This window comes from Pungitius pungitius, chromosome 18 (genome assembly GCF_949316345.1).
Source record: "Pungitius pungitius chromosome 18, fPunPun2.1, whole genome shotgun sequence".
In the NCBI taxonomy this organism is placed as follows: domain Eukaryota; kingdom Metazoa; phylum Chordata; class Actinopteri; order Perciformes; family Gasterosteidae; genus Pungitius; species Pungitius pungitius.
Window position 1 is genome coordinate 2,539,714 of NC_084917.1, and position 18,500 is coordinate 2,558,213.

The window sequence follows — 18,500 nt, forward strand, 5'->3', positions numbered from 1 at the left end:
TTGTGTGTGTGCATCATTGACACGATGATGAAAAGCACTGCGGTGTCTGCCCTTATCAATGCACAGCTTACTGGACTCAACTCTTTCTCAACCAAAGGGTGGAGAGGGCTCGGGACATCCAGCTGTCTCTGGGACAGCCGGAGGACCGTCCCATTGCTGTCCTATGTCCTACCAGCAGCTTTGAGGGTTCATAATCTTGTGTTTTGTTGGTGCAGTTGGGGCCGTGGCGGGAGGATTTAAGACAGGTTTGGACCCCACGTTAAAAAAATGTAAATTTCTTTCACCCCCCCCCCCCCCCCCCCGCCCTTTCGGTCTTCTTCCTCGGGGCAGCGAACCCCTGCGGCCTCAACTGCTCCGAGCCATTCTTCCTCCCCCGCACATACTCTGAGTGAGGTTCACCGCTGTCTCTTGTAAAAGAAAGTTAAAATTCCTCCTGGGGGGGAAAAAAAAAAACGGAAATTGTGCAAAGTGCAGCCCAACACTTGGCCATGCATGACATAACCCGAACATACAGTCGCTTAAAAAAACAGGCAGGCAGAGTAGAAATAAATAGGATTAAAGATATTAACATAACAGAGTAAGCATTGTCATATAAATTAAGATTACATTGCAGCAAGTTAAAAGAGAAACTTGATTTCTTCTCAGTTTAGATTAAGGTGACAAGATTCTCCGCTACGAGTGGACATGCTGTGGTGAAGGGTTCAGCGGAGCAGTTGCTTTTTTTTTTTTATCAGAACAACACAAGCGCAGCCAGCACCGGCTTTTACAGCAGGCGAGTGTACAGCTGAAGCGCCCCCCTTCCCCCGCGTACAGCGGGGTCGGTTTAACTCAAAGGTGCCGTTAATGCGTAGCTGGGAAAAACAGCAAGCGCGTAAGGTCGTGACCCTTTAAGCAGCCGCATCCACGGATCCACCCGGATACCCCCCCCCGTCCCCCTCCTCAGCTGGCGTTGGTCGTCAACGCGTCTACTCGCAGTGACAGAAAACTGCCTTGGCCTTCACGGGGTGAGGAACACTCGTAGGTTTGTCGTTTTCAGGCTCAAGGCTTCGACGAAGAAAAGAGTCACGAGGGGTCAAACAAAAAAAGCTTTTTAAGATAAGAGAAGGTGGAGATTTGCTCCTTCATTGTGTTTTTTTTTTTTTTTTATATAAATCAGCTACATTCAAACTGAGTTCTGTTCTTTAGCACACCACTCATTGCATTGTCCCTCCTTCGATCTTAATAGACTTTCCATCATGCTATACGTTGCAGCCTCAATGAAGATTTTTTTTTTTTTTTTTTTTTTCATAAAGAGAAAACATCAATAAAAGCCTCACGAGCCTCTCGTCACTAATTGGGGGGGGGGGGTGGGGGAATGCAGGTTGCGTGATATGTTTGCAGTCCTCGTATTGCAGCGTGAAAGCGCTGAGGCTCATATGCCAGATGTGCACGAGGGTCCGAGTTCGTTTGGTTTGGTTTGGTTTTGCCTCCGCGTCCTTTTCCTTGGGAAATGAGAGGCGACGTCCTTCCAGTGACGTGTGACCAGCCTCTGCCCCCCCTCTCTCTGCGACATCGAGATGAACGCCGGCGTCTGTGCGATACTGCCCGATGTGTCTCCCTCAGAGGAAGATGACGTGTGCTTCTTCTTCACAGTTGGGAGTCCAGTAGATAAAGCAACAACAACAAAAAAGCGGCATCTGAAGGAGAGGAAAAGAAGAAGAGGCGGATAAATGACTCAAAAGTACAAAAGGAATCAACATTTCAGTTCCTGCTTTCTTCCGTTACAAAGAAAAAGCATTGCTGAGGCGTCCGCTCTGTATCTCCTGTTGATTGCTTGACTCCGCCCACTCCATTCAGCCCTTTATCGGCTCCTTATCTCGCCCACATCCGACTACACATTTCACACCTGGGTGTTTTTTTTTTTTTTTCCCTCCCTTTGACCCTTTTCAAAGCTTTTTACTTAACATGTAGGCCTCCTTATCTTTAGACTCTACCGTGACTAAAACACTAGCAAACCGTAGCACTAACAAATGGTAGCACTTAAATCGTACTTATAATGGCACTTATCTATAACATGTTTTGAAACTGCTTATTTTGATGAAAATGTTGTACTTTCTTGTTACTTGTTCTTCTGAGTTTGCATCTCTATGTGGAAATGCACTTATTGTAAGTCGCTTTGGATAAAAGCGTCAGCTAAAGGACATGTAATGTAGCCAGATGAGGCTGATCGGACCACCAAAGTGAGGACTGACTCATTTGTTGTGATGCTAAATTTGTTCTGCAAATGTGTTGTTGTAATATGAGCACATCAAATGAATATATTCTTTTGGTTTCGGCTACTTTGTGTGTAAATAACTACGTATATATTTGAAATTGTTGCAAAATGTGGCCGCAATGCCGCATAAAGAGAGGCAGTTAGTTGGATTTTCTCCGTTTCTTATTGAGCGAGAAAAAAAGAAATCGTTCTATTGCTCCCCTGGGAAAAAAAAAAAAACCCCAGAGAGAACTTCTTCTTTCTCTCCGCTACAATCTCCTTCTGTGAGGTCTTACATGCTTCCTTTTCCCCCCTTTCATTCCTAAACCAGCCAGCCTCCTTTTCCACTCCTGCACATTTCGTCTTTTCACACGCGCTCGGTGAGGAGTCAGTTGCCATGGCAGGCAGGCGCTCCGGAAAAACAAACCGCGCATCAAATCAGTGGCAGGATTACATCCTCCTCCGAGCACTGTGTTGCATCGGCTTGGAGGTGGTTCCAACTAGCCTCCACTTCTCAGAGACGAAGTCACGGGAAAAAACAAAAAAGGTGGGAATAATAATGAGCCTTAACAAATATTTCATCCCGCTTCCCCCGGCGTTATCAAAATGGGACGCGGCGACGGAGTCTCTCCTTGGCTTTTCCCCCTCCGGAGGCTGAGGCCGAAGCCTTCTTTTCAATAAACTCAAGCCTCGTGAAAAAAGCCCCGGCTGCGTGGGGGACATCGGTGTGACGGGTCTAGATGTGATGAGATTGCGACCCTACGGCACGAGAGAGAGAGAGAGAGAGAGAGAGAGAGAGAGACTGGCGTCTGACCTGTTCAACGTCACGGCAAGGGAGGCGGGGGTTAGAAGGTCATGTGATGCCACTTCTCTCTCTCTATGTGTCACCTCCACTTGCGGCTCGCAATGAATGGCTCCCCGACGCCTGCGCGAGTCGCGAGGCGCGAAGACCGTAACCTCGTTCAAAGGGAGGGCGACCGAGGGTGGATTAGCCGAAGCTGAGGCTTGTGGCTTGTCTAATTGGCAGAGCCCCCCCCCCCCCCCCCTTTTTCCCATTAGAGGGATTTCCCCCACAGGAGCAATAAAAGTATCCTATTCTCTTTCAATTACCCTCTCTGTCCTCTGGCCCGTCCCCACAGCCACATAACTCACTTAACTAATGCACACAAGCCCCTATCTATCGTCTATCCTCTTCCTCCTCCTCCTCCTCTCCCCCCTCGTCTCCTGCCCGTAGTTTAGGAAATGTCAAAGCTTGAAAGACGGGACAAACGCACATCAGAGTATCCGATCGATGCTGATCAATCTCACAGCTTGTCAGAATGAGAATGAGCAAGTTTACTCGTTTGCAAATATACATTTCAGTACATTTCTTGGTTCCATTTTTGTATGTCTTTGACCTATTTATCCTTCGATAGACTGGAACCATCACAGCCCAAATTGTATGGATGTGAAGTGGTAAATATCTGCCAACTTATCTATATTTATAGATGTGTGTGTGTGTGTGTGTGTGTGTTTGTGTGTGTCCAGATTTTCTGCGATCAAAATACTAACATTGATTCTCAAATAACAAAGAAAATGCATTAAATACAGTAAAATGCAATAAAATATCAGTGTGATTGTTTAGATAAAACTGTCGATCAAGAGGGGTTTTTTTTTTCTCTCTTCTTATTTAAAACCTAAACCTTCCAAACGTTTGGTGTAATATTCCAGGTAATGTATCTCCGGGGTCCTGATCGGTCCAAACTTACCTTCGTGGAAAGAATGCAGGCGGGAGGCCCGGGGCTCACGCGGGCAGATGTTTCCAGGTGCTGACGAAAGCGGTGGGAATGAGCGAGTACGGCACGGTGGTGATGCTGTTCCAGGCGTCCAGCGCGGGGTCGTAGCAGTCCAGGGTTTTACACCGCTGCGTGCCGAAGTACCCGCCCACCACGTACAGCTTGTTCCCCGACGCCACGGCCTGGCAGCTCATCCGCTTGGCCGTCACGTCCCCCACTTTGGTCCACTGGTAGCTCTCGCTGCTGAACTTGTAGGCCGAGCACGCCGAGAACTCCGTGTCGCCGCCCATGACGAAGATCTGGTTCCCCAGCACGGCGGCGGCCGTGTAGCGCCACGGCTGCGGGCAGGAGGCGGGCACGGACCAGCGGTTCTCCTGCGGGTCGTAGCACTGCACCTTGGGGAGCTTGTCGTGGGTGACGCTTGTGCCGCCGAAGGCGAAGAGCTTGAGCTTGACGCTGACCACCGCCGCGTTGCTCACGCCCTCCCTCAAGGGGGCCACCATGGTCCACTTGTTCGCCGCCGGGTCGAACTGCTCCACCTGCTTGAGCGACACCGACGGCGACGCCGGCAGGCAGCCGGTGGCCGCCGTGTGACCCCCGACCACGTAGAGGCAGTGCTTCAGCTCCGCCGAGCCGTGGCCGAAGCGGGCGATGAGCATCGGCGCCGCCTTCGACCACTCCTCGTGGACGGTGTCGTAGACCCACACGTCCTTGGACACGCCGTTCTCCGAGCCCCTCCCGCCAGTGATGTACACCTTGCAGCCGATGGCGCAGGCGCTGAACTCCTTCCTGGGGCTGGGGATGTCAGCCTTGGGGATGATCTCTTTGGCCTTCTGGTCCACCAGGTACAGCTTGTCGCACATGAAGGTCTGGCCTCCCAGAAGAAACAGGGCGTGGCTGGTCTTCCTGGGCCGGGCGCACGGGCTGTTGACGACGCCGTCGTTCTGCAGGATCTTCAGCTTGCATCGGATGGCTTCGTCCACCAGCTCCTTGCTCTTGGGCTGGGAATTGATCAGCTCCTCTGTCGAAACGTTCTCCATGAGGAAGATGGCGGGCAGCAGGGCCAGACGGACAGTTCTCAGGAGCTGCGGGAGGTGGCAGTGCCTCTTCTCCAGGTCGTAGTTGATCCAGTTGAGGGCGGCTTCGTAAACCAGCCGCTCGTCTTCCGTCTCCAGCTCCTCGTGTGACAACAGCTGCACCACCATGTCCGTGGGCAGCTGGAGGAAGTCTTCCGTCTTGCAAATGGCGGGAAAGTTGCTGAGGCACATGCCCCAGGAGAGCTCTGACAGCTTGGTGCACTGGTGGGCATCGGACAGCAGGAGCATGCCGAGGCAGTTGGACGGGTGGAGGTTCCGCTCGAGGAACTCGGCGCAGGCGTCCCGGATGTCCTGAAACTCGAGCATGTCCCCGGCCTCCAGCAGGGACTCGGCGTTCTCCTCGTTGATGACCACGCGCGACGAGTACGCGTAGTCCAGCAGCAGCTCCAGAACCTCCGGGTGGATGGACTCGCGGAAGTTGACCTCGCTGGCCTCGCTCTCCCTCATGCCGGCGCTGAACATGGCCTCGAAGTAGCGGCTGCAGGCGGCCAGCACGGCGCGGTGGCACGGGAAGGAGCGGCTCCCCGCGTGGAGCAGCACGTCGGTGAAGAGCCGCTGCTGCCGCAGCGAGTTGAGGTGCATGAGGACGCTGTCCGCGTAGGAGGACTTGTGGAACAGGTAGATGTTCATGGAGCCTGTGCTGGCTCGGGATTTTCTGTTCTCATGGACGCACACGGACATTTTCATTGAATCCTGAAAGAGAAAAAAAACAAGAAAAATCTTTATTTAATGCGTTTTCATATTTAAGGTGCATTAAGGTGCATTAGATTAGAAAAAAAATAGCTTCGATTGTGATGCTGAGCCAACTCAAGAGGCCCTCTAGTTATGAGTCACAGCCTCATTCCCCCTCCTCCTCATCCTTCAATAACTTTCCATCAGCTCAACAGCAGATACGTCCTCATAATAATGAGTTTCCCCCGAAAGCGGAGGCCGGCCTTCAGTAATTATATGGGAGTCGGTTGCTGTCAAGAAGACAATGTGGGGTAATGAATTAGATCCTTCAAGTGTTCCATCACTTATCATTCACTAAATCTCAAGTCACGGAAGATAAAGTCCTTCGAGTTTAAAGATAAATTGCGTTCTCAGCTGAATGCTTTAGAGGCACAAGGTGATATTCATGGTTAAATATTAAGTGTTTCAGCCCTAATGCGATGGATAATGTGCACTTTTGGGGAGATTTGCAATCTTCCCTAAGAGATAAAAAAAAGACACTTAGCAAGATATACAGTCATTTCAAGTTTCATAACAGCACATGCGTGAGGGTTCTGAAGGTCAAGAAGATAACAATTGCCTTCTCGCATGAGACCACAAGGATTTTCTGATTTCAACCCAAAGCGTCACTAATCCCTCTGTTTTAGAGAGACCGCGATTTACAAGTAATAATGCCTTTTTTGAAGAGGAAAAAAGGAGACGGCCAGGCTCTTAAACCTCAGAATATAGGCCTAATGCGCAGAATTTACTCCCCTCCAGAAAGTCCCCAGCTCCCACCATCGCTGTCCTTGCCCCCGTCCTCGCTCGCGTCCCACATTCCCCCTCCACCCAATTTCCAGCCGGGTCCAACTTCCTCCCGCACCCTGTTTCCAGAGTTCCCGTCTGACCTTGTAAATCCACAGCTGTCAGATTTCAGACACACCAACGATTTAAGGAATAAAATAAATCTCACGACCAAATATACACACGAGTGTCCTCAATTGCTCAACACGACTCCGCTGAAACCCACCGGTCGGAGATGAGCGGACAGTTTCCCTTTTACCTCGAGTTGCATCATCAACCTCCTCAGGTTTGCGTGTACAAATGAGTTCCGATTGGGGCTTTCCAGCGAGCCGTGTCACTTTTGGCATCAAACGAAAAGATGTTGCATGTAAAAAACATTCCAGGGATGGGTGTAAATTCCAAAGAAGTTAACTCCAAAAACCAGCTGCTTCCCAGACGCAAGGGTTAGTGGCGAGGTGCAGATGTCAATGATGGAAAACACGGCCTTTGTTAGCGAGGAGGTATTTAGGACCAACCTTCAGAGTAGGAGGACGCATCACTAGGTTCACGTTCGCGGTTTTGATTATTTAGAAAACCACGGTTGGTTAAAATCGCACAATTAACTCCTGTTCATCTCAGTTATACACGTTAGCATGCCGACGTTAGCATTTAGCTGAAAGCACCAGTGGCACCGTGGGAACATCCTCACGGTGCCACTAGCATAGCTGTCAATTATTTTAGTTTGTAGATATTCTAAACATCTTTAAAAAAAAAAAAATGCTGGTTCAATCTATAACATTAATGTGTGAAAGTCTTAAGGTAACACAATTAACAGTCTCACATTTCAGATTATGAATGCAAAGCGCTCATAGCTCACGGTAGAACTTGATTTATTGCGAAAGCAGCCGCAACCTTGGTTCAAAAGGATTTATTGCATTCCAGGACCGACAAAACTGGCAACCCGTCATCTTGTGGCCTCTGGCTCGGCTATAATGAGAATGTCCTCGCCTGTCCTGTCTGTCACCTGCACACCTCCTACACGCCGGCTCCTCGTTTTAGAGCTGCAAGTTGTAAGTGTGTCATTTCGACTATGTGGACCTAATAATTCATGTTCCACTGCGGGAGAGATTTTTTTCAGATGCTAGCGATTAGCTTGTGAATATAACCCTCAACAGCTGACCGACAGAAAAACACGAGAAATCGTAAACATTTTAGAGAGATCAACACTAATTTGAGAACGTTCCTGCATCTGTAAAGGCGTCAACAAAGTTCACTCACATGAACCTTTTTCTCCTTGGTCATTTGGACCATTTGCCTGTAATGTAAACATGTTTTCTTTAAAGTACCACACGTCCCTTTAGGACAATAACACTTGTAAACGCGGCTTATTGGCAAAGCAGATTACTTCAACCCATATAACCTTAATCTGGTTGCTCATCGTCAACCCAAGGCGGGCAAAATAATCCCCCAAGGTAACAAGATGCCGGGAAATTCCTGACGACCGACGGGCTGAAATATATTAATGTCTTGTGTTTAAAAACTGTGTGATTGCTGAATTGTTTCAGTACTGTAATTCGACGTATGCTGGTACCAGCCTCTTTGCCGTCAACGTTCGCTGAATATCTTTAGGGTTTTGCACTTGTCAGTTGGTGAAAACATGCCATTTCAATTGTGGATAGACCGAACCTTATGACTAAATGCAAAAAAAGGATCAAGGACTAATTCAAAAATAACTGTTAATCATTGAGGAAACTTTTGAATGGTCGTCATAGATTTGGATGTTCACTGGTTTATTCCTGACCATCGGTTTTATATCTGCTTCAAATGACAGTAAACAAATAAATGTTGACTTCCACCGGTCCGTGGTGTTACAGCGAGACTGTTTGTTAGGCGTCGTGAAGGTTATTTGCACATTGTGGAAACACAAGTCCAAGCCTCGTACATCAGCATTAACAACTTAGTTCAGTCACTTAAAAAAATGCCACACATACGCCTCGGCTTCCCAGATCATTTGCTGTTTTTCTTTATCTCGTCACAATAAAAAAACTGCAGTGAGGGTTTGTGTGGTTGGTTTGAAAGAACAAGAAGCCTGAAGACGTCATCCGGGCTTTGGGGGTTTTTGTTTTTACATTACATTTCCGACAAAAAACAACAACAACGAACAGCTTAATAATAATTAAAACCAATCACTGCATTGATTGTCAATTACATTGAACTGCCGCTGAACGATCTGTCATCATTATTATCCCCGATTAATCCTTATCGTAACGTGTCCTCGGGGGGGACATGTGGCAGGATGTCTGTGAGAGAATAGTCACCCTCACAGAAAACACATCCACAGGCACATACCAGGAAAGCGCACGCATGCCACACTCACAAAGCACACAGGGGGAGGAAAAAGGGGGGGGGGGGGTGGTGGCACGCCGCCGCCTCTGGACACCACAGCCGCGAGGCCTGGCTGGCTGCAGCGTGTCCACAAGCATTACCAGGTGTCCACAGTCAACCGTGGACGCCGGGAAGAGGGCTCGGTGGGAGAGACGTCTAAAGTAAACACTCCCGTGCATCTGCCACTTGTGAGAACAGGAGAGACACAGAAACGAGATGCAGGATGCAACGGCCCAGCGGATCAGCCCCCCCACTCCACCCACCCACCCCCAACACGTCTCAGCGAGGGTCAACCGTGTTTAAAACAAAGCCACGGAAATAAGCGAGTCGCACCAGATGTCGCGTTTTTAATAAAAAAAAAAAAAACACAACAGTGTCAAACAGAACGCGCGTTGAGCAACGCAGCGACGAGATGCCGAGGAGAGCACAAAGGACCCGGAGGAGGTCTCGAGAGAATGAAGACACGCGCGAGCGCAGCAGTCAAAACCCGTAGACAAATACGGGGTGTCAATAAAATGTCTTTTTTTCCCCCCCTCTGTTGCGCTTTCTGTGCCACAACGCCGGAGCGATCGGAACGCGATGCCGTTATACACGTACCGCGCGCGCGCGCACGCACAGGTGGTGGTGCGATGTTGTCGTGGAACGTACCTCTTCGCGTGAAAGCAGGAGTTCGTTGGTGTCCGCGGTGTCCCTCGAACATGCCACTTCTGAAACCGCCACGATGCAAGCCTTTGCGCTCGGGGGAGGGGGGGGGGGGGGTGTTGAACAACTCTCCGTGGTTATTTCCGAAATTGCGCTGGATAATCGGTGGGGGACGAAGCCGTTTTTTTTCCTCTTCTCCAACCCCCCCTCAGATTACACGCTAATCTGCGTTGTCTGGAATTCGGGGGATTACGCACATTAATGGGGGGGTAAACGGGCTTTGGCGCGGAGGATGGGGCGCTTGGAGGCGTTGGTCGTGCGCTCCGGCTCTGCTCCTGTGTGACGGCTCACCTCCTGCGCTCCCACATCTCTCTCTCTCTCTCTCTCTCTCTCTGGGTGTGTTTACGCTGAGAGGGGGAGGACCGTCCGCGCGCAGGAAATGAATTCAGAGAGAGAGAGAGGGGGGGGGAGAGAGAGAGAGAGAATATGCGGAAAGATGTGGAGGAACAGTTTTGTCTCCCGAGGCTGAAGTTTCCTCCCACACAAATACTACAAATACATCACTGTCTGATTTAGACACTGAGGTATTTTTGTTAGTATTTTCTTTTTAACATACGTGTATCTGGGGGAGGTATAAAAATGTTACATGTGTCCAGAAATAAGCCCCATGTGAGTAATACAGTGTTTTAACGAGGAGAGAAGAAATGTCAGGGCCCTTCCTCTTCCTCCTTTTTATTCCCTCCTCAGGTTTTTTTTGGGGGGGGGGGGGGATTTTCTCCCCATGGAGACGGAGGGTCAAAGGACACAGGATGTCATGTGCTGTACAGGATGTAAAACAGCGTGGTTACTTTTACAAAATGACCTTGAATGAATCAGTAACAAATGTGCATACTAGAAGAGCTAACAGATATGTTGTGTTTGTTGAAGCTGTAAACATTATTTCCATGAGTGAAACTTTAGGTTGAAGCTTGATTTATTACTTTTGTTGTAGTTTAACATTATTTTAAAGATCGTAAAGCAAAACATGGGAGGGACTCGTTGCCACTGAACAGGAGCTGAATTTAAACACTCTTCCAGTGAAACAAATGAAATGCGTTGTCTGTGTTATGATTTTAAATTAATAAGCTCCAATTATACATTGAATAACAATGCCATGTAGAAAAGGCCATAAAACTAGACTGAGTCACAGCAAACTCACCGCTGAATGCAATGGATGCGACACGAATCCCGTAGGATTACAAAGACTTTGTGGTTTCGGGTCGGTTGGGAACCAGAAGTCCAAGTTGCATCCCCACTCATCTCGTCTGAGTCACATCTGGGGGCCTTGTTGACGAGACTTGGCTGTGACTCAACTTGACGGTGAACCCATGAGGCCGTAAAGCTGTGTTGGTTTTTACGATCAGGGCTGTGACACATTTCTTTTGTCATCAAATGTTTTTATGGAGACAACAATTGCCCCGATACCGATGCTTCATAGCTTCATATTCTTTATAGTACAGCTCAGTGTTCCTTGGAGAGGTGTATTCGAATTGTGAAGAAAAGGTTATTATGGCAGCAAATGTTTTACATTCGTGCGTGACGTGAGAGACATCTAGAGGACAAAATGTTCCTGCGACAAATAGTCGCTGAGAACTGAAAGCTGGAACTGGGGAATAATTCATTTAATTATTAACCTTTACGTCTGGTTAACATTGATTTTACTTCCTCGTGGTTGTTGAGCTCTCACAGGCTGCGGTTTGTGTAAAAAGATAACAATCTTTGCTTTAATATATTTTTTTCTGACCTTATCAAAAAGCTGGGCTTGCAAGTTTGAGGGGGATAAAATATATGTTGATTCTTTTTGCCAAGATTCATCCACATACAATTAAATGTATGTTGTGCTACACAACGGAGTCATTCATGTTTGTGGTCAGTTATAACTGTGGTCTATATTACTGTTAAACCTCTAATGGACAAGTGTAGAAATGAAATAAGAGAAATCCTTATTGATTTATTTAGAATATTGTTCTGTTTTATTTATTAATTAATAAACTTCGCTATCAAACGTCCAGAAAGTGATGTAACTTCTTGTTCACATACTGTTAATATCAATGATATGGTGGTGTGCAGGTAAACATCTTTATATCAATAAATATGACACGAGTGACACCTAGTGGTCGAAACTATCCTGGGTGTAAAGTAGATTATCTGAGAATGAACAACAATAGGAAAGGTAAAAAACATATTATGAAAAACAGTCCAACTATGGACTTTTTTAGGTCAAAAAATGTTTTGAAATGTTAATTGAGAAAATTATGTGAATTAAAAAAAAAAAATCCTAATACGTTTTGTGAATATATGTTTAAAAAATATTGGGTAGATTTTTTTAAAAGTCTACAAATGTTAGATGGAAAAATATCATGAAAAATAAATAAATAATAATAATAATAAATTATTGAAAAATAAGTCATGTTAGGTCAAATGTGAAGGAATGTGAAGGAAAGAAAGGAAAAAAACATTGTCATTACATTACATACACATTATATTGAAAATATATATATTTTTTAAAGTCAAAATATTTTGTATCGAAAAGAGTCATGGAAAAAAATAGATTAATTAGATTAAATCGTAATTTGAAAACAATTCTAAATATTTTTGAAAAAAATAAAATTTTGGTCGAAAACCCCCCCCAAAAAGTACAAAATATATTAGGTCAACTTGAGAAATGGGGAAAATAATGTTTAAAATATTTTTGAAAAAAAAATCAAGATGTATATTTCAATAAATATCATAGAAAGAAAAGTTAAAAATATAAGAAATTTGTTGCCTTCGTCCTCGTTATTTTCCAATGAACCAGGAAACGTCTACAAGGCGGTCGGGGCTGCGCTTCCCCTTTAAATCTCAAATCTGTACTTCCGCACAAAAAGCCCCGCCCACTCCCCCCGGTCACAATAAAGCTACACTGTTGCGCCTCCGGTCTCGTGACACTGCCGTGCGGACGACCGACCGACATGAACGCCTCTCTGCAGCTCGCCCTTCTGCTGCTGACCCTCGGCTCCTCGCGGGGGCTGCAGCCCGATCTCTGGGACGACTTCGAGGAGCCGGTCGAGGCGGAGCGCGTCGTCGCGGCTTCCCGGTTCGGCTCCCTGTGGCCCCTGCCGCAGAAAGTGAAAATCTCCGATGTTTCGCTCTTGTTATCCGGCCTCACGTTCCGAATAGCCGACGGCAAAGGGTCGAGCTCGGGCGCGAGCTGCAGCCTCCTGCAGAACGCGTACAGGAGGTGAGAAGGTTCCGTTTACTCTAAGCGCCGCGCGGTGCGTTCAGGGACCCCTGTAACCCCCCCCCCCCCCCCCCCCCACCTCTTTCCCCGACTCCCTCCACAGGTATTACGAGTACATATTTGGGCACTCCAAAAGGCAGCCGGAGGTGGAAAGCTTCCCAGCGGGCCCCTCGGTGGTGACCGAGCTGCAGGTGTTGATCACATCGGCTGACTCTGAGTGTGAGGGCTTCCCCGGTGTCACGTCCGACGAGTCATGTGAGTTCTGCTGCTTCCTCGTTGGTTTCACACCTTCCTGAAAAATGTCGCAACGTGACAAAGTACATGGTTTCGGGCAGTGTCTCCTTTTGCATTTTGCTTCTGTTACAGTGCAAGTCATTCACACAAACGTATGATGCACCTGTTAACTTATGGATATAAGAAACTGAATACAAATTTAATTTGGCCACACATAAACTGTGACACATTACAAGCTGTGAGTGACGCCTGAATGATCCACGCACCACACGGCGGCCAAAACCGGCCTGTCTGGGTAGACTACCAGGAACCAGTTGTCTTGACAACCAGGAACCGGTTGTCTACCCAGATCACTGCAGAACGCACAGAGCATCCAGGGAAAGTGAAGTAAAGTAGTTAGTCCGCTCTTTCATACGTAGGAACAACACACACTGGACCAGGATTAACTACAGATAACAACATCAACAACATGTGTTGAACTCTCACATCCAGTGAGTCATTCATTCATTTGTTCTGCTTGGATCAGCGCCTCTCACCCCCCCCACACACATTTCCCCACTCTGCTGCTGTGGGTCCAGTAACACTCTGGCACTTCCTGGCAAAGTGTCACTGCCCCTTTTTTTTTATAGAGGCACAGCCTTGAATTCAGAGCGCCACCCCATGGTGCCACCTGCTACACACGTGTACCAGTTACTTGATTGAATGAAACATTTTTACTCCCAGCAGCCTTATTTTAAACGGTGTGGGTGTCTGAGGGAGGCTGTATACCTCCGGTTTAACCGATGGTTCGAGATTACACCGGTTACTGGGATTAACAGTCCGTGTAGACCAAATGTTTAAAGCCCCCATCACTCCTCTGAGCCCTTAAGACCTTGCCTTAAGTGTCCTCCTAACCCCCCCCCGTGCCTGCCGAGCTTTGACCGTGAAAATGAAATGCACGACCCGTGTGTCCGCAGATGAGCTGACTGTGGATCAGCCGTACGCCGTCTTGAAGGCACCGAAGGTCTGGGGGGCCTTGCGTGGTAGGATTTATTTTTTTCCCCATCACTTGCACCAAACTCTGCATTTAATCAATCTTTCCTGTTTGAATTGATCAGAAATGCTTGAAGGGTAGTTAGAATAGTTCAATATTTTGTGAATGATTCATGTTTAACAGACTTAAGTGGTTTTGATCTTTTGTCCGACTCTGGGGAAAAAAATACCCAAATTGAGTAGATTTCCCAAAATGCGCCGGAGATTTATAAATTCAACTGTAAAGCTGATTTATTTTTCCTCAATCCAATAAGAATAACTAGCGTTACTCCAGGCATTGCAAACATGGCCATAAAACCTATTGCGAGGTATTTATATGTGCAATCAAACGGTGTGTGTTTGTTACTGTGGAACTTTGCTCACAAATCTTATGTCATAAAAAAATCTGCTTATTTTTTTCAGGTCTGGAAACTTTCAGCCAGTTGGTGTACGAAGATGAATTTGGAGCCGTTAGTGAACAACTTTAATTTTTTTTAACTTTTCTATCGACGGTGAACTTTATTTAGCAGATGGACTCTTAAGGCTGATTTGATTTTAATTTCTGTTAATTTCAGAAAAGCATCAATTCCACAACAATCAGCGACTTCCCCAGATTTGCCCATAGAGGCATCCTGCTGGACACCTCTCGCCATTTTCTGCCCATCAAAGTCATCCTGGCTAATCTGGTACGTCAATAAAATGGTTTTTGTTCCTCTTTTTTTTTAAATTTTATTCCCTACTTAAATAGGGTTTTTTGGTTTGTTTGTTTTTTTTTTACACAGGAAACGATGGCAATGAACAAGTTTAATGTTTTCCACTGGCACATCGTGGATGATCCATCCTTCCCCTACATGAGCCGCACGTTCCCACACCTCAGCCAGCAGGTCAGAGAGACAACTTTTTGGGGATTTAATTCTCAGCAAAAACAACCAGCCGAGCTTTTAATACCAACACTAACTTCCCCCCCCCCACAATTGATGATGCATGTTGGCAGGGCGCTTACCACCCGTACACGCACGTGTACACGCCCTCTGACGTGAAGATGGTGATCGAGTTCGGCCGCCTGCGAGGCATTCGCGTTGTCCCCGAGTTTGACACGCCGGGACACACCCAGTCCTGGGGAAAAGGTGAGTTTACACCAGTGATTCTCAACTGGTGGGTCGCGACCGTTTGCGGACCCGTTTTTTAATGGGTCGCGGGCCTCTGCACGGGGAAAATAAAAATTAGAATAAAAATAAAATTTCTTGATTTTATTTTGAAGGGACTTTTTTTAATGAAGCTGAGTGTCTGTTTTTTTGCTGGCTCGTCCGTCCATGTCTGATATGGGGGAGATATTGGGTTTTTAGGATAATTAAACATCCTGAATATAAAATTCAGCTTATGAACTTGATTTTGAATAAATTTGAGAATGTTCCTCGATTTGGGTTGATGGTGGGTCCCGGAGCCGGACCAGTTGAGAACCACTGGTTTAAACGGTGTAGATGGAGAGACCTCGTCGCCATTTTATCACCTTTTGGTTTTTAAGGACTACCTGGATGTGCCTATTTATTATTTTCTTCCCTCCTAAGGCCAGAAAGACCTGCTCACGCCGTGTTACTCTGGAGACAAACCCTCCGGCACCTTCGGCCCAGTGAACCCCATCCTGAACACCACCTACGACTTCATGAGCAAGTTCTTCAAGGAGATCGGCACCGTGTTCCCGGACGCCTACGTGCACCTGGGGGGCGACGAGGTCGACTTCAACTGCTGGTGAAGAACCTCTCCGCGGCGGCAATGCCTGGACGGCGCCTCGTGTTTTTCGCTGAACTGTGTATTCGTCGTTCTTCTCGCCCTGCAGGAAGTCGAACCCGGACATCCAGAAGTTCATGGCGCAGCAGGGCTTCGGACAGGACTTCAGCAAACTGGAGTCCTTCTACATCCAGAAGTGTGTTGCTCCTTTTGTGTCATTGAGTTCTGTCTCCTTCAAAAGACTTTCATCGCTTCATTTGTGTGCGTTTGTGATCTCGTAGACTGTTGGACATCGTTGCCACGACGCAGAAGGGCTACATGATCTGGCAGGAGGTCTTTGACAATGGTGTCAAGGTAACTTGGATGTTTGCGATGAAGATGCACTTTTGTATCAATTTGAGTCGATCAACCCAATGAAATGCCTAGTTTTATATTATAAATAGGGTTGTTGACTATAATGGCCGTACATAAACCGCATCATATCAGGTTCTTGGTTAATATTTGGGGATAAAGGGAAAATTTTCCACAGAAGATCAAGTTTAGTTGCACTGCCAAATAGGTGATCACCATTTATGGCTCATTTTTGTTTTGGCTAACTAGCGTCCTGTGGTAGCTTCATATTTAGCACACAGCCATCCGTTTTATCGTGTGCAACTACTTGCAGCTGAAGCCGGACACGGTAGTGCACGTGTGGATCGGCGGCGGGGCGAACGAGGAGATGGGCAAGGTCACGGCAGCGGGGTTCACCACCATCCTCTCGGCCCCGTGGTACCTAGATTACATTAGCTACGCGCAGGACTGGCAGAAGTACTACAAGGTCGAGCCGCTCGACTTCAAGGGTCAGTCTTACATTTCTTTAGAAAAGCCATTTTGATTTGGTGGCGGCGGCAAACAAAACAAAACAAAAAAAAGAATTGTGGATTTTGTTCAACAGGCTTATTCTCTAAGTGCACAGTTGTGACAACGAGAGCGAGTCAGACGGTTTCTTTCATGAGACGATGTGGTCCAGATGGTGGGTGGGGGGGGGAACAACGGTTAGATGAGTGACCAACGGGGCGCGATAAGAAGGGTCACCTTGTACCCTTATCCCCTGGGTCCAGGGGGAGAAAATTATAGTTTGGGGCTTCCATAAACCTGGACCGGTTCTGATTTGCAGACACCAAAACACCAATAGAGACTAAAGAAACACAAGGCTCTGGCGTCTTTTGTCCCTCAAACCAGTCTTTCCTTCATCTTGCGTGCTGTGTAGCTGAAGGCCGACGCGGTTATCCACGTTTGGAAAGGAAACCAGGACCAATACCAGAGTGAGATGGCAAACGTTACGTCGGCAGGGTTCCAGGCCCTGCTGTCCACTCCCTGGTACCTGAACCGTATCTCCTACGGCCAGGACTGGCGGGGCCATTACAAGGCCGACCCACAGGATTTCACGGGTTCGTCCGCCTTCCCGCTCTCCTGCCTGCAAAGCGCCACGTTGCTTTTGTTCGTTACGTGCTTCTGAAATGTGCTGAGACTTCACCGCACTCGATTTTTATCAAGTTTGACTCTTGCAACATGCCGGAAATGTCTGTCACTGCTGTGCTAATAAGCCTGTTGAACACACAGGGACCTTTTTTCTTTTTTTTTTTTGCTCTATGAAAATCCCCCATTTTAAATATTTATGAGCTAAAATGATGTGGTCCCAGGGGGTCGTTGCCTGATCTCATCGAGCGTCACGTTTCCCAACAGGCACCGAGGAGCAAAAGAAGCTGGTGATCGGTGGAGAAGCTTGTTTGTGGGGCGAGTACGTGGACGCCACCAACCTGACGCCCAGACTCTGGTATGTGGTTTTTGTAGTGAAATGATCCATCATGACTGCACAGCGATATTTAAAAAAAAAAAAATTTAATTGTTTGTTCCTGCAGGCCGCGTGCGAGCGCCGTGGCCGAGCGGCTGTGGAGCGCCGCCGACGTGACGGACATCAACGACGCCTTCAGTAGACTCTCGGCGCATCGCTGTCGCATGGTGGAGTAAGTATCGTCATCTCGATGTTAATGCAGCTTAAGGGCGTCAGAAAAGATCAATACACAAACGTATTTTCGACGATCTGATCTTTTTCCGTCCAAGGCGTGGGATCCCAGCTGAGCCGCTGTTTTCCAGCTACTGTCCCCGGGAGTACAGGGGAATCTAAAAGGAACTCAGGGGCCAATGGAGCAGAAGGGGAATTAAATTCATACAATCAACCGAGAAATCAAATGCCAAGTTCACTGGTTATGTCACGCTATAACTCTTCACATCTTATGTCATAAACCTTTTGAATTAATGAATGCAATTGTTTTTTATGACTGATTGAATAAAATATTACATTTTGATATTCAAACTTGTCCCATTTGTTCTGGCAGCAAGAATTCCGGGTATTGGAATGACTTTTAAAAAGTATGTTCAAAGTTATGAACGTACTCTTTACAGGCATGTAAGTGTCTAGCAAGTATTTAAATTAGGGCCGGGACTTTGTAAGTAATTAATCATAATTAACGCGCTAATGTGAATTAAGATTAACACATAAAAATAAAACATTAAACATTTTTTACGCTTTTTTGCACCGCGGAACGTTTCTCACTGGATGAGTTTCGGGGGGACCGGTTATACTGGAGCACCAACTAGCGTTCATGACTTCAGACAACAAA

General features: G+C 47.1%; 2 protein-coding genes across 3 annotated transcripts; one reads left to right on the forward strand and one right to left on the reverse strand.

Annotated features, from left to right (window-relative positions):
* Nucleotides 1-297: 297 nt before the first annotated feature.
* Nucleotides 298-9,990, reverse strand: enc1 (ectodermal-neural cortex 1). The gene is made up of 3 exons (XM_037485167.2): nucleotides 9,612-9,990; nucleotides 3,982-5,798; nucleotides 298-1,676 (listed from the first exon to the last, which is right to left on the reverse strand). Exon 2 carries the CDS (start codon nucleotides 5,790-5,792, stop codon nucleotides 4,017-4,019), a length of 1,776 nt encoding a protein of 591 aa, XP_037341064.1. The 5' UTR covers nucleotides 5,793-5,798; nucleotides 9,612-9,990; the 3' UTR covers nucleotides 298-1,676; nucleotides 3,982-4,016.
* Nucleotides 9,991-12,539: 2,549 nt separating this feature from the next.
* Nucleotides 12,540-18,193, forward strand: hexb (hexosaminidase B (beta polypeptide)). 2 transcript variants are annotated; one of them, XM_037485376.2, is made up of 14 exons: nucleotides 12,542-12,864; nucleotides 12,968-13,119; nucleotides 14,055-14,120; nucleotides 14,533-14,579; nucleotides 14,685-14,795; nucleotides 14,892-14,993; nucleotides 15,104-15,236; nucleotides 15,678-15,858; nucleotides 15,947-16,033; nucleotides 16,119-16,191; nucleotides 16,502-16,676; nucleotides 17,563-17,653; nucleotides 17,739-17,843; nucleotides 17,941-18,193. In XM_037485376.2, exons 1-14 carry the CDS (start codon nucleotides 12,596-12,598, stop codon nucleotides 18,002-18,004), a joined length of 1,656 nt encoding a protein of 551 aa, XP_037341273.2. In that variant the 5' UTR covers nucleotides 12,542-12,595; the 3' UTR covers nucleotides 18,005-18,193. The 2 variants fall into 2 exon arrangements, 1 of the variants encoding a protein (XP_037341273.2); XR_009942693.1 differs by lacking the exons at nucleotides 17,739-17,843; nucleotides 17,941-18,193 and adding an exon at nucleotides 17,087-17,267 and having other exon boundaries at nucleotides 12,540-12,864; nucleotides 17,563-17,651.
* The last annotated feature ends 307 nt before the right edge of the window (nucleotides 18,194-18,500 follow it).